The 20,734-nt window shown below is 35.1% G+C and overlaps 2 protein-coding genes across 10 annotated transcripts; one reads left to right on the top strand and one right to left on the bottom strand.

The window, feature by feature from the left end:
- The first annotated feature begins 2,678 nt into the window (after window positions 1-2,678).
- Window positions 2,679-14,971, top strand: SCAB1 (plectin-like protein). 9 transcript variants are annotated; one of them, XM_088691063.1, is made up of 14 exons: window positions 2,792-3,008; window positions 3,333-3,373; window positions 3,426-3,742; window positions 4,063-4,191; window positions 5,925-6,017; window positions 6,873-7,013; window positions 7,528-7,596; window positions 9,411-9,494; window positions 11,325-11,505; window positions 12,969-13,085; window positions 13,253-13,311; window positions 13,874-14,008; window positions 14,360-14,509; window positions 14,600-14,971. In XM_088691063.1, the coding sequence occupies exons 3-14, from the start codon at window positions 3,461-3,463 to the stop codon at window positions 14,642-14,644; spliced, it is 1,485 nt and encodes a 494-aa protein (XP_088547189.1). In that variant the 5' UTR covers window positions 2,792-3,008; window positions 3,333-3,373; window positions 3,426-3,460; the 3' UTR covers window positions 14,645-14,971. The 9 variants fall into 9 exon arrangements, with proteins under 9 accessions (XP_088547183.1, XP_088547189.1, XP_088547184.1 ...); XM_088691060.1 differs by having other exon boundaries at window positions 2,825-3,008; window positions 3,342-3,373; window positions 3,445-3,742; XM_088691059.1 differs by having other exon boundaries at window positions 2,867-3,008; window positions 3,445-3,742.
- A 4,561-nt stretch (window positions 14,972-19,532) lies between these two features.
- LOC148697964 (L10-interacting MYB domain-containing protein-like) lies at window positions 19,533-20,519 on the bottom strand. Its single transcript, XM_088690244.1, has 2 exons — window positions 20,184-20,519; window positions 19,533-20,108 (listed from the first exon to the last, which is right to left on the bottom strand). The coding sequence occupies exons 1-2, from the start codon at window positions 20,514-20,516 to the stop codon at window positions 19,533-19,535; spliced, it is 909 nt and encodes a 302-aa protein (XP_088546370.1). The 5' UTR covers window positions 20,517-20,519.
- Window positions 20,520-20,734: the final 215 nt, after the last annotated feature.

Consider the following 20,734-nt stretch of genomic DNA (forward strand, 5'->3'; position numbering starts at 1 on the left):
AAAAAAAAAGACTTCTGGGAGATTGGGGGACACGAGAGAGAGGGAAAAGAGTGGGATATGGACCCCACGTGGCTCACAAAGCAGCCACAAAAAATCTCCAAACATAAAATTACCAAATCACCCTTCACATTTGTAAGCTCGTAAAATCTTTATCGTAACTCCGAATTCGATTCTGTTTGCTCCTACGCGTTCATACTGTCAAGTACTTCCAGAATACAGTAAAATAGTGGCTTGTTCATGTCACGAATTGACGGTCAATGAAAGTCAACAATCTCCCCTTAAGGGGCGTTTTCATCCATTCACTCCTATAAAATAAATAAAATTGTAAAATTAGGACGGGTTGTTACACCACAAGTATGTACATAACAAACAATGCTCTTAGTGCATATGCAAGTCTATTGACATATGTACTGAAGGAAATGTTTTGATAAATTGAGTTTTTTGTGCAACATATTACGTGCATTTAACTATTAAATGGTGGAAGTATGCTAGTATACACTTTAAAACAAAACTTTAACCATCGAATTCAAAGCCTAGCATATTGGTGAACCAAGATTCAACTCAAAACAACAAAGGGAGTTGAGATTTCATTAAACATTTGAAGCACCTATTTTCTTAGCAAAGGATAATCACCAATGAGAAGGCATTCATTCATTTGCCTCCTTGCTCCTTGGATCCATGGATATAGATGGAGGAACTTTGCTTCTTAGCTCCTTGTCTTCTTGCATTTAGATGGAGGAATGAGTTCTCCAAAAGTCACCAATGGAGGAGGCCTCTAAGTTTCGACACGAATGAAGGACTGAGGAAGAAGATGAGTGATGTAGGAAGAGGAAAATGCTAGTATCCCTTCCTACATGGCCGATCTCCTAGAGAGAAGAGAAAGCTTTATGTTTTCTCTCTTTACCTTTTTGAAACCCTAATGAGGTTAAGCCTATAACTTCACTTTTATATTGTTAGAAATTTTGAGTAGAAATTTCATTGTCCCACATTGGTCACTACCAAAATGTTCTCTTACTTTATAAGGCTTTGTCCCTTATAGAAAGTGATTGAAGTGATGGACCATGGAGAATAAAATTAGGTTCAACCTTAGGGTTGGGCTTTGGGGTGTACTAATTAATTGATAATTAATATATAATTAATTATCAAAAAATGGGTCTTGGGCCTTGGGGCTCGGGCTCTAATGATTAAATTCTTTAATTAATTACTTTTAATTAATTAATTATTTTTTATATCAACAGACTCATCTTTTCAGATGAAGTCTGAAGTGATGAAAGAACGCCACCTCTCTGAGAAGATGTCTCCCAACAGATGCATCTCATTCTTATACATGTTGCAAACAGGCATAAACCTATTATATATACATCCATCTGCAAGGCATTTAGAGCACAGAAAAATAAAATTCTTCTTCTACAATCTCAAACATTCTTACTAAGAGAACCACAAAGAAATTCGTCAAAAGTCAAGTTTTCCAGTGCTAGAATTCTGACTTAGATCGTTGAGTCCTAGTGAAGCAGACATCCGTAAAACTACAAGCACTGAGTAGGGATGAAATTTCTGTTTCAAGGACATTACGATATGCAAGCCTCAATCTTCAATTTGTCTGTTTAATATTATTGCGTTTTGTCATACTCTGTAAAATTATTTATTCGCATATATAAATTTATCATTGATTGTTGATATTTATCCAACATATACCACCCAACATAGTGAAGCTAAAGTTCAATGTCAAAATGTCTTATGGCATTAGTAGTACAACCCAAAAAAATAATTTGTTCATGCAATTCAACAAAAAAAACTTTGGTGTTTCAACTTTCAAGTCAGTACTTTGCATCGTTTAATCCTTTCCTTTTCCTTTTGGAAACTTACTCTCCGGAGGTTTAGGATGCCCTTGAGCTTGTGAACGGGCTTGAGAAGGCGATGCCTAGAAGACCTTGGACCTTGTGAAAATGAAACAGATGGATGAGAAGCCATTGAACCTTGTGAACTAGAAGCATGAGATTGTGTTGGAGCTTGTTGTTGTGGTTGTGGACTAAGAGTGAGATGAGTGATGCTTGAATTCGAATTGGTCAGCTCTACACATTACAATAACATAAACAAAATAAATTATATTAGTTGTTATAAACTTTAAAAAGCCTAAAAATACTTTTTTCTATGATGTGGTCTAGTTAGGTTTTAAATATTAGGAACCGAAACCAAATTGTTTTTTAAGCTTGTAGTTTAGTTTCAAATAGAAATTGTTTCATGTTCAGTGTGGTTTGGTTCGATCGATATTTTGATTTCGATTTCGGTTCCAAGCCTTCACTCGGAGTTCTTATGGTTTTATTAGAGTTTAGAAGTCATCTTACAAAAATTTAAATATGTTTTAAAAAAAAATTATTACATGTGATTGGCTTTAGCAGAACTCAAAGTGCATTAGTAGGAACCACAGCAAGTGGCATAGTGATAAGAACGCGAATTGCGGCTCTCCAATAAACAAAAAATGTGAAAGGTTCAAGGTTCGATACTCTAAGCTGATTAGTTTGCTTGACTGGCAACGGCCAGGATGCAATCCCCAATAGCATATTCGGGCCCAGAAAAAAAATAGATAACCATGATCTGTGAGCAGTTGTCATCTTTTATTAAAAATAAAAAATAAAAAAAAAAGTGCATTGGTAGGGGATAGATGTGAAAACAGATGAGAACACTATTGTATTTTTAAAAAAGACGGGAAGCCGGTTCAAAAAAGCCGTATATATTTCCCATTATTTTAGTGGGAAAATATAAAATAAAAAGAAAGCAACCAGGGACGGCCGTCTCTTTTCTTCGTTTTGCTTTTCAATAAAGCAACAAAACTAGGCCCCATCCTTTCTGTTCACTCTCTCTCTCTCTCTCTCTCTTTCTGTTTTTCTAGATTTTCAATTTGGATAACCAGACAGGGAGCCAAACCTGCATCTGATTCTGAATTCTGATCCAAGAATCTCTCAAAGTGGCTCCTTCCCATTATTTATTCCATTAAAGCTTCATCCTCTGTAAGTCCAAGTTTCCCTCTTTATCTTCGTTCTTTTTAACAAACCAAAACCCACAACCAGTAATTAAAGGGTTCGCTAGGGTTTCAGCTGGATTGTCTTTCTCCAGGTTCATTGCACAATTGGGTAAATCAGGAATGTTTTGTTTTCTGTCTTTGCGCATCCCTTTATCTTGTTTTGGATGCTTCTGGTTTCAAATAAATAGATAGATATTTCTTATATATTTTACTTTTCGGTTCTGGGTTGTGATCAGCTAAGGATTTTGTTTTTCTTCTACATTTTCTGAGCAACTGAATGCATTATTTAGAAACTGATTACTTGAATTAGGTGGTGTAGGTTGGTGGGTTCTGATCCACATTTGGTTTTAGGTAGGCAAAGGCATTGTTTTTACAATTTCAGTGTGTAAATGTTAATGTGTAGCTTTTGGTGGTTGACACAGTAATTGGTCTCGAGAAATGACGAGGGTAGGCCGAGATTTTGGGGACACAATGCAAAAGGATGCTGTTCCGGCGGTGTCTGCTGATGTGGTTTTTGCTTCAAGTCGGTTTCCTAATTACAGAATTGGAGCTAACAATCAGATTGTAGAGGGGAAGGATGACCGAAAGGTACTGTCGATGAAGGAAGTTGTTGCCCGTGAGACAGCACAATTGTTGGAACAGCAGAATCGCCTTTCCGTCCGAGACCTTGCCAGTAAATTTGAGAAAGGGTTGGCTGCTGCAGCTAAGTTGTCTGAAGAGGTTAAATGCTTTCAAAATTATTGGTTCTTTGGTAGCAAGTTATTATCGTTTCTGACTGAATTGTTAATAGTACATTATTTTTTTGGTTTATGATGGAAATCTGATTTTGAATGTTTAGTATGTTTATTTCACTGTAGACTGTTGTTCATCTCATTCTAATTTTTTTTTTTTTTTTCAGTTTAAATAATTTGGAAAAATTAGTGTTAGGAAATAATTGTAGGCAGTGCTTCTTTTGTTCCTGTTTCGAAAAATTGAAGCATTAACATCCAAATAGAGTGGATGATTGCAAAATTCTAAACAAATTCAGTTGTTGAATACAGGCTAGACTTAGGGAGGCAGCGTCTTTGGAAAAACACGTCCTTTTGAAGAAGCTTCGGGATGCACTAGAATCACTAAAAGGACGCGTGGCTGGTAGAAACAAGGATGATGTAGTGGATGCTATTTCAATGGTTAGTTCACTTTTTCTTCCTTTTTTTTTTTTTTTAATTACTCTGAATTGTTCCTTTCAGAAAACTTGTTCCACTTGTCACACTGTTCGTTGGGCAATTATTGCTGTTATAAGTTCCACTTGTCACACTGTTCGTTGGGCAATTATTGCTGTTATAATGTAAAACTTATGAACTTGGGTACCAAATGTTGTATTTGACTGTTTGGCTGGACTTCTTGGTTACAAAAGTATAGGATAGTGTCTGTTTGTACAAAAACCATGTTAAAAATCTATGACATTGCAACTTCAAGGGTAAAAGAATCTCCTTAAATTAAAAACGTGTAAGCCATTTCAAGTTTTCCCCATCTTGACCTTCATGACATGCACTACCAAGTGACCTTGTTTCATCTTTTCCGACTTTGTCTTAAAGGAACACCAATCGATTTCATGTGAACTTAGCAAATCTCAAAATTTTGTTGGAAAGCAAAGGCCAACTTTTACCATGGATCTTCATCTCTTCAACTTTTCAAACATTTCATATCACGGTTGTGTTACATGTTATTTTTGGGATTTCTGAATGTTCCTGTTTCAATGAAATTATCCGGAACTACCCGATGCAAGTGTTAGATTGAAACAGTGGGCATACCTGCTCCATTTTTTCTTCGCATTGGTATGTAACAAACTGGTACAAGCATGGACATTTGGGTCACCAGTGGTGGGTTAAGGCTTGTTAAAGGTAGGAGGTTGGGGGATTAATGAAGATTTGTTCCAGTTTAGATGTTGCAATTAATTGGAATAAGGTACAATTGCTGGATCAAATAATGTGGGAGGATTAGAGGCATGTAGAGTGAGCATAGGTAATATTTGGTTAAGCATTTAGACCCAACTATTGTTTTTTTTTTTGTGTGTGTTTTTTTTTTTTTGGCGCGGAGAGGGGGGGGGGGGTGGCGGCGGGGGGGAAGGGTTAGAAATAACTGGTGGGGGTTGGGATTGGATCTGGACAAGTTTAAAACCTCTATATTAACTCCTGCAGTATTTGAACAGGAACATGTTCTTTTTTTTATTTTTGAATTCCTGATACAAAATGTAATAAGATGTCATTATAATTTTTATAATGACAAGAAAAAGAAGACAAATATGTAACTAAATGTGAAGGCTTATCCACATTATGAGTGAGGGGGAGTGGGTGTGGGGGAAAAGAGAGCGAAGATCCGAGAGAAGAGAATCAGATTTATGGGAGTTTACATCCCTAGAAAGAAGCATTTGATGCCTTTATTCGTTTACCCCACTAATATAACAAACTAATAGTCTAATATGCTTGGAACTAATGGATAGTATCAACATTGTGTATTGCAGAAATTGGTATAATTTCCCTCCCTCCTTTTAGTTTCGCCTCTCTATCCAAGATGCTGCCAATGCATTCAAATCCCTAGAATTAACTTATTTATAATCGAATTACATTATTACCTGTCGAATCAAATGATTCCATATGGAACAATATTAATCTATTTTATCAAAGGGTTATCAATTTATTTTTTGGACTTTAATACCTTCGGGCTTGTTGTCTTATGGAATTCAACTTTTCCAACCATGTTTTCTCATGATAGACTTCTATTTACCATTTCTGAGTATGTTTATTCCTCTCAATAATGATTCATTTGCCCCACTGTTTTGATTTTCTTTCATATAGTTATTATTTCTGCTGTCTTTAAAAAAAGCAAATACCGACTAAGAAGTTATGATTTCTTCTCTCAGGTTGAGGCCTTAGCAGTTCAGTTGACTCAAAGAGAAGGGGAGTTAATACAAGAAAAAGCAGAGGTGAAGAAGCTAGCAAATTTTCTTAAGAAGGTAATGGTTGATATAAGTTAATTGATAAGTTGCTCAAATCAGTTGTCCAGCTTGTGGATTTTATAGGACTATTCTTTTGGAAGTTAATATTTGTCCTTTTATGTCTTAGTGATTAAAAAGATGTAGGAATTTGGTAATTATTGATCCAACTTGTGTGGTAAATTCTCCTGTGTTAATGTTTGAGACTTGGGAGTACGTTGTACATATCTGATGCAGTCTGATACAAGGGAAGAAGAGTTCTAGTTGCTGCTTTCTGTATTTTTCCAGATTTGGCAACTTTAGAAATTCAAAAAATGTGGGGTCCTGTGCCATGGTGATGCATCTTGTATCACAAGGACCAAGGTGCATTGATGAATCCATTTTTAAAGAAGGATGGGTCTTATATGTTTGTTATTTTCGAACTTTTTAAACTCTACAGTCAAATTGGTTTTCAGTATGAGTCATCAGGTTAAAGCTAGACCTCTATTAGCACATGATATCTAAAGAATTCATGAATTCCCTGCGCATGAATTTACTTTTTTATCAAATAGGTGACTAGAAGTTTCTAGGACTTCCAAAATCTCTTTTTGAGTCACAAGTATTTTTGTGGTCCATATATTGAGGTTGTGGGGACTGCTTATCCGGTTTTCTACTCCAATTCTATAAATGGACCGGTGCATTGTTGCATACCTCCACCAACACTCATGTCTGTAAGGGAGGTCGAGAGTTCGATGTGTTCCACTTTTATTGTTGCTATAAAGTACTCATCAATCATTTTGCTATATACCACACAACAATTGGTCTTTAAACATTTCTTATTTGTTTGTCTAATTACAAAAATGATTTTCCATTTTGAGTCTCTTTATCCTTTTGCAGGCTTCAGAAGATGCTAAAAAGCTTGTTGATGAGGAGAGAGCTTTTGCTCGTGCTGAAATTGAAAATGCCAGAGCGGCAGTACAGAGGGTGGAAAAAGCCCTTCAGGAACAAGAACAAATGTCGCGAGCTTCAGGAAAGCAGGTTTGTGCTACGTGTGAAAGAGTGTGAAGATTGATGAGAAGAGAATAAGAGAATGTTTATGGGAGTTTTCATTCCTGGAAAGAAGCATTAAATGCCCTTATTCGTAAACACCTCTAATTTAATAAAGTAACAAGCCTTGGAACTCATGGATTTTGTCAATGTTGTCTATTACAGAAATGGGCGTAATTTCCCTCTTACCTTTAGTTTTCCACCCTCCCCTCTAATCAAGTGGCCATTTGTGATTTTTACTGAAATTTTTTTTTTTTGGGTGGGGGGAGGGTGGGGAGGGGTTTGGAGATATTTAGAACCTTGTTGGCATTAAATACATCAATGCTTCGTTGATTGTTATCACTTTTGTTGACATAAGAATGACATTTATGGACATAATTGCGTCTTTCATTTCATGTTCTATTGGCAATTTTATGTTGAAACATGTGAGTAGTTTTAGTGCATTATGTCTGGTGACTAGTATATAATTTATCTTGGACGTGAGCAATTTTTGTATGCTATTTAGGACTTAGAAGAATTGATGAAAGAGGTTCAAGAGGCTAGACGAATCAAAATGCTGCATCAGCCAAGCAAGGTGACTTTTAGATCATTCGTATTGATTTTGTTTACAATTTTAAATGCAAGTATAGTCAGTTATTTTCATGAGGTTGTGTGGTTTATGTAATTATTCATTCTTCCTTTCTGCTTTATTGTAAAGAGTTTTTAAAAAGAATTCAAAACATTTGATGCTCACAAGTTGCTTTCTTTGAATTTTCATTCAGAATGTCTTTCTCTTTGGTCTAAAGGTTCTTAGTTCTAAGTTCTGTTTATTTATTTTAAGTTGTAACTATATATAATGATTAATTGTATTTGTACCATTTCTGGTCGATTATCTGTACATTAAAGGAGATATAGGTTGATACTGTTCTTACTTGTTCCAGACGGTCAATTGTATTTATGGGATCCTTTTTATGTTCTGATTTTGACAGATTGAAAGTTGTCAATACTTGGTATTTTTGCAATTTTTGAATGCAAATGTACATGATGCAGGGGAGTGTAGAAAAATGTTTTAAAGGTTAGGAAAAAGCTTCTGAGTTTTATAGATGCCATGAGGCTCAGTTATCCCGTTGATATTTGCTAGGCTTGAGTAATTATTTTTCCTAAGGAAGGCCCAGTGGAAGCATGGCACTTAGTCTCTCAGTGGTGTTTTCTAATCTAAATAAAGAAGTTTACCTGCGGAAGGGTATAATTGTTATTCTGGAGGTGGAAATCTTTGCTGCTTCTTTTAAGTTTTGATAACCCACAATCCATAAAACTAAAAAAAATAAATAAAAAATAAAAAGATATGATTTTTGTTGATTAATGTAGATTTGAGGAGACAGAGGCTCAGGGCCAAAGAGGGGTAGAGAAAGACCTAGGAAGACTTGGAAAGTGACTCTAAGAAAAAACTTGGACTACTTGGATCTAACGGAAGACATGGCACAAAACTGAGCGCAGTGGCGTTCTAGGATTCATACAGCCAACCCCACTTAGTGGGATAAGGCTTTGTTGTTGTTGTAATTTAGGTTTGAGGAAATTACCCAAAGTCCATTCCATTTTTACTACCCTGTCTCCTATGCCTTGGAGATTAGGGAGTTATTTGCACAGTGTTTGCTTCGGTTTAGATGGAAGTATTATTTCCTTGTATGGATTTTATGGTAGAGAGCATTGTTGGTCTCATGTGTCAGGCATTTCTCCTTCGGTTTTAAAGCTAAGCTGTTTAATGTGTTTCAGAGTTTGGTTCTCACTCTGGGGCCTGGGCTTTACTGTCCACATTATTTAAGGATAGTTCCCTTCATGAATTGCTTTAGACTGGAAAGCTGCAGTACTCTATAGGTTGGGATTGGGATTGCACTCGGTTGATTTTATTCTGAAGTTTTTAAATTTTTTGAATAACTGAGTATTGACAACTTCCCGATAATTCCTTGTACGAAGCAGAAGTTCCTGGTTTCATGCTTCTTTGCATATTGGTTTAGGTTTTTTCATTGGGTTCTTGTGTTTCTTTTGTTCGCTTAAAGTGTTTCATGGACCATTTTTCAATGCTTCCTGTATTTCTTGTGTTTTCCCTTAGTAAGTTTTTCTTATATAATAAATAAATAATAAAAGACTACTGAACATTTTTTATTTTTTATTCATGGATTACATGAGAGCAAGTTTTTAGAGACTACTTTTCTTTTTAATAATGAAGCCAATTCTGCATAAAAGTAGTCTTGTTTGGACTTAGTGACTCTCGCTTGTTTCTTTTTTTTGTTTTTATGTTTAATTTACTATTTAATACTTCTTGTACATGATGACTGTACACCCTTTTCTGGCTCTGTTAATAATCTTTACGTGTAAGAATATCTTGATGGATTGATCATCGACTTGTAGGTAATGGACATGGAACACGAGCTTCGAGCATTGAGGGCACAACTTACAGAGAAGTCTAAGAATTCTGTTCGGCTTCAAAAAGAGGTTTGTTTATTATTCTAAGTGCTTTGCCTTTTTTGATATATTTGACTTTCGTGATGTTCTGTGATGAGTTTCCATTGCATAGCATATGTCAATATACTGATTCTGAGTGGTTCAAACTTCCATGCAGTTTTTAGTAGTAGTTGTTAACATTCAGTTTTAGGCTTGCCTAGTCTTTTGGGTTCTGGGCAATTTGGATTTGCGAGATGAGGATCAAATATGGGTTTTATCTTATGTTAGTCTCTGATTATTTTAGTTCTTAATGCAACTAAATCCCTTGAGGTTTTAGGCAGCAAGAAGCAATTACTTTTTTGGAACAAAATATGAAGAAACCCGAAGAATAATTTTTTAGATATAAGAACCCACACAAGTAGTTCTTTTCCTTTTGAGGAAACTTGATGTGAATTTTTGTAATATAGTCTGGTTCTCTAGCGAAGCAATTAAAGATTTCTCTGTCAGCGAGTATTAAATGTAAAACAAAAATAGTAGATCGTGAACCTCCAAATAGGATAGAAAACTTTGCTTATTAGCAAATTTTCTTTTTTTATTTTGTCCGCTTCATGTTCCATTTGAACTTGATTATATAATTAAAAGAATTATATTCGAAATTTTCGTCTATATAATCGAAAGCTTCCCATATATTTATTGCCGAATAAAGCTAGAAGGAAACGGATTTTCTTGGTTCGGCCTATTTCTGGTCAACCAGGTTTATATTTTTTTTTTTGAGAAGAAACTATAACAGTTTATTAAAAAAGAAAAGTGTAATACACAGAAGTGGATAAGAAATCCACCAAGAACAGAACAAGAAAAACTCTCCAGAGGATCAGATTACAAGTAGGACAACCTCAACCAAAATCATTTTACTACTGCTAACATATCCCACAGTATGTGAGAAAGAGAGTAATTCTTAAATTCATTTGAAACTGAAGCCCAGAAGGCTGCCCAATATCTTACTCTTCCCCATAGATCTGCTACCCCCACACCAGTATAATCCTCAAAAATTCTTTTGTTACGCTCCAACCAAATGTTCCAAAAAACTGCCGACACCAGACAACCCCACAAAGCTTTAGCTTTCCTCCCAATTCCTAGAGCCTATTGAATGAATTAATCAGTTACACAGATGTGAATATATATAGCCTTAGCTGCCTTAGGCTAGTTACAAGAATACCCTCAACTATCTTAACTAATTACAGTAACTAACAGAACTAATTACATTTAGCTTTATCATACTATTTAACAGTAACTACATTGAAAGAGTTTTGGTCCCAGTAATGCTTTTCCAGATCATATTTGGATCAGGCTTTAAATGGGCCCTTTTTTGGTTTGATGGGTTTTAAGTGCTGGTAGATGGCATAAAACAACTCCATAAGTGAGCTGAGACCCATGCCCAAGCTTCTGGAGTTATTTCACTTATTCTAGTAGCCCATAGTTGCCTACGGCTACAGGTCTTAATACGTTTTTTTTTTTTTTTTTTTTTTTTTTTTCCTAAGATCCTAATACATATGGTACAGAAAGCTAGCTGCCAACACTAAGCTTGCCTGTGCTCTTTGATTTCTTTTTGGAAATTGTGTCTACGCTTAATGAAATGCTAGAGTTCTTGCATCGATTATTAGTTGCTTAATTCACCAAGAAAATAAAGTAATCTCCTTTAATCATAGAAAATTAGTAAATTGGAGAATGAGTACTGAGTAATCACACAGAGAATATGTCCGTGTTCTGAATGTTTACATACCATGAAGTATCATAGAGTTGGGGATAGGGGGATAGTATGATAGTTGACTGATTTTTATCTTGTACACTTTATTTCTGACGTCCTCATTATGTATGTTTCAGCTGGCAATGAGCAAGAGGGGCTTGGAGAAAATTTCCGAATTATTTGAATTAGATGGCCCTGAAGTTTTAGGGTCATATTTGCGGATTCAGCCTTGCTCTGGTGATGCTCCAGAACTCTCTAAATGTTTGATTCAATGGTATCGCGTATCATCTCAAGGTGGCAAGAAGGAGTCTATATCAGGTATAGTCTTTTTTATGCTTACTATTGAGTTTGTGAAGAAGGGCATGATAATAATTGGTTCGGTGTTATATAAATATGGTGGTGTCACAAAATGCTCATTTGTATTCTTTTCACTTTCTTTGGTGTATCTCCAGAACTTTCTTTGTTGTGTGTGCGTGCGCTCTTGCATGCTTGCTTCTGTGTTTATATAATAAGTACATGAAATTTTAATAAACCAATGCCAGGTGCACGTAACCATGTTTATCATGCAGACATGCATATACTTGGTTGTCTTTGATATGTTTAGCGTTGCTTTATGGTTCTAGACTAATTGATTTGATTTATGTATACATCTATATTCTTAGTAAAGAGGAGCTAGACTTCGGCAATCAGGATGGCCTCTACTTTCAGATTATCTGTCAGATTTCTAACTAATCAATTGCGTCAATCATGTACTCACTCAATAACTATACTCAAGCTTATGTAGCATGCACATCACTAGCTAAAAAGTTCACCCTGGTACTGAATTTGGCTAGGCTTTACCCAGTTTAGTGTTGAGCACTCTGTTGAAACCTTGATTTATGAGCTAAACTTCAATGGTTAACATTGCTGGATGGCATATGAGCTGAGGCCTATTTGCAACATTATTGTTCCAGTGGAAGAAATATTCATGGCTTGTCTCTCTAAGCTTGAAGGATCAAAGATTCCTTTTACACTCTTTACCATGCAATCCTGCACTAAACTGCCTATTGTTTCAGTGTCATTGAAAGCTCCGGCAAAAGAAAAAAAAGGAGAATGACACTTGTTAATATTTGTTCGTTTTGAAGTTCACGATTATTTTTCTTTTAGGTCTTTTAAATATTGGGACTGTGCTTGTTGTAGGACAGAGGACAGGGACCCTTTTAATTTTTCATGAAGAGTGGCTGAATGGGATTCACGACCCTCTTTTATTGTTTAAGAATAGATGGTTGAGTGAAGTTTAAAACTGATACCCTTAATATTTGTGTGTAATTATTTTATACTTCACCATTTCATTAGATCTAATAATACTGATTGTTAATATATCTGTGTATGTTTGTATGTATGAATGTGTGTGTGTGTGTGTGAACCATGTATTCTACCATATAGGAACTACAGCAGAACAGGATTCCTGCTACGACGGAGCTCGTATGTATATGTGTATGTGTATGATAGATATATATGATCAGCTTCGGATGAGGGATCCCTCAAATAAGTTGAGGACATCTTTGTAGGGCCTACTTCAATGATTTGAACAGGCTTGTTTTTATATATTCAAGACATCCCTTTCCGCGTGTATGGACCACGTGTGCATCAATTATATTGAGTAACTTGGAGCACGTGTGACCAAATTTGGCCTAAAATGTGGATGAATTTCTTGCTGTTAAGATCTTTTTACAACCAACCCATAACCAATTTGCTGTCAAGATCTTTATTCATTTCTCATTCAACTTTCCCTGCACCAGGAGCTATAAAATCAGTTTATGCCCCAGAGCCTTTTGATGTTGGGCGAGTCTTGCAAGTTGATATTATTTATGAAGGACAGAGGCTAACGCTGACAACTGCTGGTCCCATTGATCCTGGTCTGGTTTACATAACTGATTTTTGTCTTTCATCAAGTTGAGATTTTGAATTACTAAGACATTGTGATAGCCATTTATTTCATTTGTTCAAATCTGTCAACATGTATATCCTTTTATGATCTAAACAAACTGAATGGGGAAGGGGCTGATTTCTTTGCTATCATCAGCTGCTGGTTTGGGAAGCTATGTGGAGGCACTTGTACGGAAACATGATATTGAGTTCAATGTATGTTATGTCATCCAAATCTTTTCTCAGAATTATTGGTTTGTGCACTGTATTATATCTTCAGCCTAACGTTTGTGACAAGAGTTCAGGTTTTATGCTTATATTATGAATGATTTTGCTTATTTAGTATTATTATGGTGGATCTTTTTTTTCAGTGTTATCAGAAAGTATCATTTTCTTAAAAACTTTCCTATCAATCATCATGTATGGACTGACCCTTTGTTAAGGTCATGTGAACTGCCCAGTCAATGTTGAGCTTTTCATCTAGATCAAATGCTCAAAGTTCCATATATGCCTTTTGGAGATTAAAATGAAAAAAGAGTAAACGTTTGGACGAAAGTTCAGTGTCACCATGATTTCCATCAACTTTTCTGTTTTCCTCTCCTTCTTGGTGTCTTAAATGGCATTTCTATTATCTAGCGTTTTTGCTGAACTGTGCAGTCACTGTTTTCATTTGTTCTTATTGGTAGCTGAAAAAAATAAAAGATTTAGTGTTATTTTCATCACCTACAATCATCCATTGCCCCCTTAGACGTTTCTTTTTCTTTTTGTTGCTTTGCAGGTAGTTATTACCCAGATGAATGGGGTCAATCATCCTTCGGAATCTATTCATGTATTTCATGTTGGAAAAATGAGGATTAAACTTTGCAAGGGAAAAACTACAATTGCTAAAGAATACTTTTCTCCCTCAATGCAGGTATTAGAGATGTTTTCTTCGTTTTCCACTTAACACGTTTAAGTAACAATACAGTTGTTTGTTATAACATTTACCATTCAATCTTAATCTCCCCGAGTCTTCTGTTGCATCTCATCATTAATGCATCACATATGTGGTTTAGGTGTTCTAATAAGCAAAGCCATGAGTGCAAAAATTGAAATGTACTTGTTCTACTAGCAATTTGTTTGTTGTCATTGCAGCTGAAATCAGAATAGGAACCACACTCCAATAGACAATGGTTTTTGTATTAAAACGTTAGTTTTGTTCCTTTATTTTTGTCTCGGTGATTTTAAACCATGTCTGTGAATGCTGTTTGCTCATATGCTTTAGCTATGCGGAGTTAGAGGAGGTGGGAATGCTGCCGCTCAGGCATTGTTTTGGCAAGCGAAGCAAGGGCTTTCTTACGTGTTGGCATTTGAATCAGAACGAGAGAGGAATGCGGCCATCATGCTTGCCAGGAGATTTGCTTTTGATTGTAATGTATGTAGAGTTTTCTCCCTGCTGTTTCTTGGTCCCTTGTTATATATGATTGACGAAGAGATTATAAATATTCAATGCGTAATGTGGCAGATCATGCTGGCGGGGCCGGATGACAGAACTCCCCTGGGAACCTGATGGGACGTCGACAAGTATCGTTAGTCACTAAATGTAATTATTGAGCTTCCTCTTGTATTATAAGTTTGTAACAGTAAAATGTGGCCTTGTTTAGCTGTGCGTGTAGGCGCTTACATGTTCATTTTTCGTTTCGTTTTACGACATGAAGGCATTTTTTTTCATTTTGCCTTGTTGTTTGAGAGTGTAAACAATGCTCTTCCGGGCTTGGGATTGGGGGTTGATTTGAGTGTAACACCTTTCGTATGCCGAGTGATTGGCGTAACATTTTGTTGATTGATTTTGGTACCCTGAGATTGGAAACCCTTCATTAATGGATCTGTTTTGTCATATGATATTGTTACTGCAAGGCAGACTAAGAGGGGTGGGTTTGAAACTCGGACACGGCATGGTCCAATATCCTAGTTGATATGATGTCGGGTTTCTTCATATGCATCACAAGTTCAAAATTCCTCCCTCTTGGAAATTAATGTAATAGTTCCAAACATTTCTCCCTCTATGTCTTCACTTTTCATATGTTACCCTTGTCAACTTCTTGGACATTTTTCTTGCACTTGCGTCGCATTTGTCACTTTAAACATCTAATCACCCCCTAAGTTGATGAGTTCCGTTTTGTCTAAGTAGTGCAGATATATAACTTATACGTTAACCAATGTAAGCGTTGCACGCTCATCAAGCCATCATTTGATGAAGGATCAAACGATTAGTCTCACCAAATTAGAGTTGGCAAAAGGGCTGTGTTTAGCATGCTTGTATCAACCCTTATTTGTATGGATCATATTGTGTTTACTCATTAAGCTAAACAGTAGAAATATTCATATTCAAATCCAAACCTGACCCGCAAAAACAATAGGTAAGCTGATCATGCATGTTCACCGATAAGAATGGTATATTACTTAAACGAATAATCAAATAAAAATTTCGTACTAAATTATTAAACATTAACATCTGATGATTCAACAATATGACTGCCTGAGAGACTCAGATCATTTCTAATGGAGATGGTTAAAGGTTCAAAAGCTAAAAATTGACCTGATTTGTCTTGAAATTCATTTCCAACTAATGACTGAGTTATAATTGTATCAATTTATGCATTTAGTGTAAACCTAACAATTTCATACATGTACCGTCAAGGGCAGAGCTAGGATTTTTTTCTTGGGTGGGCTAGTTGAAATTAGTACCACAAAATTATATATTCATTTTTTTTGCCGGGAATTGATATTAACACTCCAAAAATCTCATTTGACACTCCAAACTTTCTATAATTAGAAAGAAAAATACACTAATGAGGAGTGTAAAATGAAATTTTTGAAATGCTAATAATAGTTCCCTTTTTTGCCCATATAAAATTATATAATAATCAACATGAAACAACAACGATGAAATATAAACTTTTCTCTAAATCATAATCTAATCGACAAATTCAAGGACCAAATAAATAATTAACCTACTAATTAAATGAAGAATAGTAAATAAAGAGATTAATAACATACCAAATGTGACATTCATTGGAAAATCTCAACGAAAAGTAAGTTGCGGAGCTAGGGGTTTAGTGATTGATTAAAAAAATCTTTTATTTTTCTTGAGTAAGAAGCACAATGGTTAGATTGCATAGGGTAAAAAGTCTTTTTATTTTTTGTCAAATAATATGTTTGTTAGTTTAGATGTTAGATTAGGAAACCGATGGAATTTGAACCCACGTCATGGTACAAAAGCAACACTCCTCCCTACCAATGTAAAAGGATGGGGAATAGAGAGAACTCATTTTATTTTTAGCATAAAAGAATTATTTGTTGCCTATCATGCACTAAGTATACATTAAATATTAACCTGTATTAAAATGAGTGAGCTATATAAACTACATGCACCATCTCCAATGAGGGATTTTATATGAGACTAGAAAAGTGGTGGATATAGCCCAATTTAGAGCTCCGATGAATCTTTAGGGTTCTAAAAAAGAATCTCTCTCAATAAAGGCCTATATATCTTCCGGTCTCTATATGGGGCTATATATTTTATTTACGTAATAATTTGATTATGCGGTAAATTTATTTTTGTCTTAACTTTTCTTAACTTGATTTTTGGAGTGTTATCTTAAATTTTAATTTATGAGCTTTTTAACCTAATAAAATTCAATTTCTGACAAAGTTAGATTTCATCACTTATGTACTGTTGTAGGTTCTCTTATCTCAATTTCATCTGTTGGTTTGTTTATGTGAAATCAGACAAGATAAGATTTCATTTCATAACAACCATTGGATTTGATTATTTTATCTCAATCTGATCATTTGGTTTATTTCTCTGATTAACACATTCTCTGAAATCAATCAAGATTTTCATTTCATAACAACCATTGGATTAGATTATCTTATCACAATTTAGTTGTGTTATTTGTCTATATCTTCGATTTAGGTCTCTAAACTACCAATGTTAAATTTCATCACTTTTTTATGAATTTTTCATTCTAGAAAATTAAACTCAAAGCACTACATTTTCTTCTAATCAATCACACAAAAGATAGTCGTTGTTTGTATATGTTTTCTTAATCAAACAAATGGATTGAGAATAAACCCTTAAAATCCCAAACGGTTGAAAAATAAATCCTTAAAATCATGTTTTAGAATTTAAAATGGAGCTCACCCATTTCTTAAAAAAAAAAAATAATAAATAAATAAACCAAAGATTGGGTCCTCAATTTGGTGTGGGGACCTTACTTCTTGGGCTAGATGCTCTTAACATAAGCAATTAAAGCATGAATTTACAAAAAAAAAAAAAACCTTCTTGACTACAGCCCACCTAAGCTTGGTTAAGTGATCCTCACATGCCTATTTAAAATAATCGCCGGAGCCGTCCATTTTCTAAACAATATTTAAAGATTAAGGGCTGGTTTGGTATTGTTGTGCTTTGAAAAAAAAGCTGTTGTGGGCTGGTTTGGTATTGCTGTGCTTTGAAAAAAAGCTGCTGTGAGAATAAGCGGCTGTGCTGTGAGAATAAGCGGCTGTGAAATAAAGCAGCAAAGTGTTTGGTAAACTTTTTTGTAAAAGTGCTTTTGGAAAAAAAAAAAAGCAGTATCATAGTGTTTGGTAAACTTTTTTGTAAAACAACTGTGACTGTGTGAAATGACCAAAAAAGGTATATTACTAGATGTGCTATTAATTTAATTTTCTTAACAAATAAAAGTGAATTACTAAATATATTTTATTTTTAGAAGAAAAATATTTATAAACTTTATCTTAAATATTAATTAGTATGACAAACTACTTTAATAGAAATATTTTAGAGTGAATAGCTAGGATTCATTAGTACAATATTGTTAATGTACTTGAAAGTAGTCTAATTAGATGCATTCATCAAACATGTTGCTATTCTATTTCTTAATGCCTCTATCTCATGTGATCCTTCAACTTGATAATTTTGATATTCATCATCATCATCATCACTACTATCGCTTTCTTCGCAAAAGTCCCTGGGGTCATCAAAATGACGATCACGTTCAGAATACCTCCGTATGTAGTTATGAAGAGCCATTGTAGCAATGACAATCTTCACTTGCTTATTGAACGGGTAATTAGGCATATCCCTTAAAATTGCCCATCTTTTCTTCCATACCCCAAAAGTTCGTTCAATGATGCTCCTAAGAGAAGAATGCCTGTGGTTGAATACCTCTTTGTGACCCGTTGGTTCGGCACCCCTACGAAAGTCCGGGAGGTGATATCTTTCACCTTTATATGGTCCCAAATAACCTCTCATTTGTGGGTACCCCGCATCTACCAAGTAATATTTTCCTGACAATTGAAAATTTGTTTTGTATTGTAATAATTATACAAAGCAAGTATGTAAAATGTTATAATAAGAGTATGAAGATTACCATTTGGAGGCTCAGAAAAGTTTAAATTTGGATTCCGTAGCACAGATAGAAAAACCCTTGTATCATGTGCAGTGCCTTCCCATCCGGCACAAGCAAATGTGAATTGCATGTCAAAATTACATGCAGCCATAACATTTTGAGTCGATATTCCTTTCCTACCAATGTATGGAACTTGATCCGGAGGTGGTATTGAAGCCTCAACATGCACTCCATCTATGGCACCAATACAATCCTAAAAATAATAATATAAAATAAAATCGTCAACCTACACTTATAGTTTGCAAATAAGTTAGAATACGAGTCAAATTTTACCTTAAAATAAGGCATGTATCTTGTATCTCTCCTTATTTCTGGGGGAATGCCACGAAACTCCGAATCCATTGGTTTGATAATATCTATTGCCATCTTACATACGATATCCAACATAGCACCAAAATATCTACTAACAGTCTTACCAGAATGTTGAAATCTCTCTTGAGCTAATCTATTTTTCACACCATGTCCCAACATATGCAAGAACATTCCTAATATTTCAGTTGCATTCATTTTCCTTGAACCTTTCAATCCATAATTAGTTTGCAAGTCATTGGATAATCTATAAAAGACATCTTTGTTCATCCTAAACATTCTATAGCATCGCACATCATTTCCTTGCCCATCAACCAAATATTACCTGTATGGGAAGAATTCATACATGGAGTTTTGTGGACATATTTTAAATAATATGTTTCAACAGCTCTCGATACAGCGCATATAATTAGACCCCTCCAACTCCTCAACATCATCATCAGAGGTGTTCATATTGAATATACCTGTAACCTAACACATAATTCAACATTCCACAAGTCATAATCCAACAATCACTAAGAAGTCATAATCCGACATTCAAGAACAAGTCAATCCAACGTTTAACAATAAATCATAATCCAACATTCAATAAACACAAAATACAAGCAACATTCAACACATCGTCTTAATGCAAAGTACAAACTACACAAAGTTCTAATTCATAGTTATAGCTTCTTATTGTTCTTTGTTGAACATATATTTCAACCAAGTCAGCTGGACTTCAGGATCTTGTATCGTAGTAAACACCTCTCGCTTCTCTGCAGAACAAAATAAACATGTAGCAAACAACCATAACTCGCTAGGTGGCTCACAACCAGGCAATTGTGCAACAACCGCTAATACTTCCGGAATACTACTACCTATATGCAGCGACCTCATCAATGAGTTTGCAGAACTCCTAGTTTCATAAGCTTCAACAAGACGGTCAATTTGACCACAAAGTTTTGCAGCACCTCCAATTTTTTTCCCTTTCTTATCAACCTTCTTCTTTTGCAATTCTCCTTGGTTAGCCGCTCTTTTTTTTCCCTTCCTACTTGCTTGCCTTAGATCCTGCATAGTCTCAGTTTCTTCCTCATCATATGAATCAATTTGTCCTACAGATTCCTCTCTTGACTCTGGTGGTAGTACTCCAGATGAAGGTGCCCAGGCATGTTCACCGGTAACAATTATACTCAAGAACATCCTATCTAACTTGTCCTCCATCTCAGGACTAATGCCTTTTTTTCGCAATTTTCCATATTCTTTGTTTATCTACAAGTAAGAAAGAATATGGTTAATACATATTGCATGATATCATAATACATATTAAAAGATAAATACACAAACCTGAATTTTATTGTTCCACCACTCCTCAGAGGCATCAACGGTACCCTTGCTTGAATTCCACCCTAGGCCAGTTTCTTTACCAACTAATTCTTTCCACAACTTCCACTCATTTTTAAGTGCATCCCACTTATTTTTTAGTTGCTTTTTTTCATAATCATGCCATGTCTCTGCCTTGAAGTTAGCTCTAATATTTGCATATCCTTCTTTGTCAAAGTGAGTGCCCGGACGATGTCCGGCCTCAACCTCCTTGATGCAAACATCACAAAATATTGATATATTGTGCGCATTCCATGTAGCTACAGGATTTGACAAAGATGCCCCCTTCTTTGCCATCGATACCAACTACTGATTTGTATATATACATACATACATACATACATATATATATATATATATATATATATATATATATTAAAACACGAACAAATGATATTGTAATATAACCAAGAAATAACCGATAAATGATCCACATACAACTACAAATACATTACATCACAGATTGGGTTCACAGTTTGTATATATACATACATATAAATGAATTCACCATGATA

This window comes from Pyrus communis, chromosome 3 (assembly GCF_041283825.1).
Source record: "Pyrus communis isolate YQ-2024b chromosome 3, ASM4128382v1, whole genome shotgun sequence".
NCBI lineage: Eukaryota > Viridiplantae > Streptophyta > Magnoliopsida > Rosales > Rosaceae > Pyrus > Pyrus communis.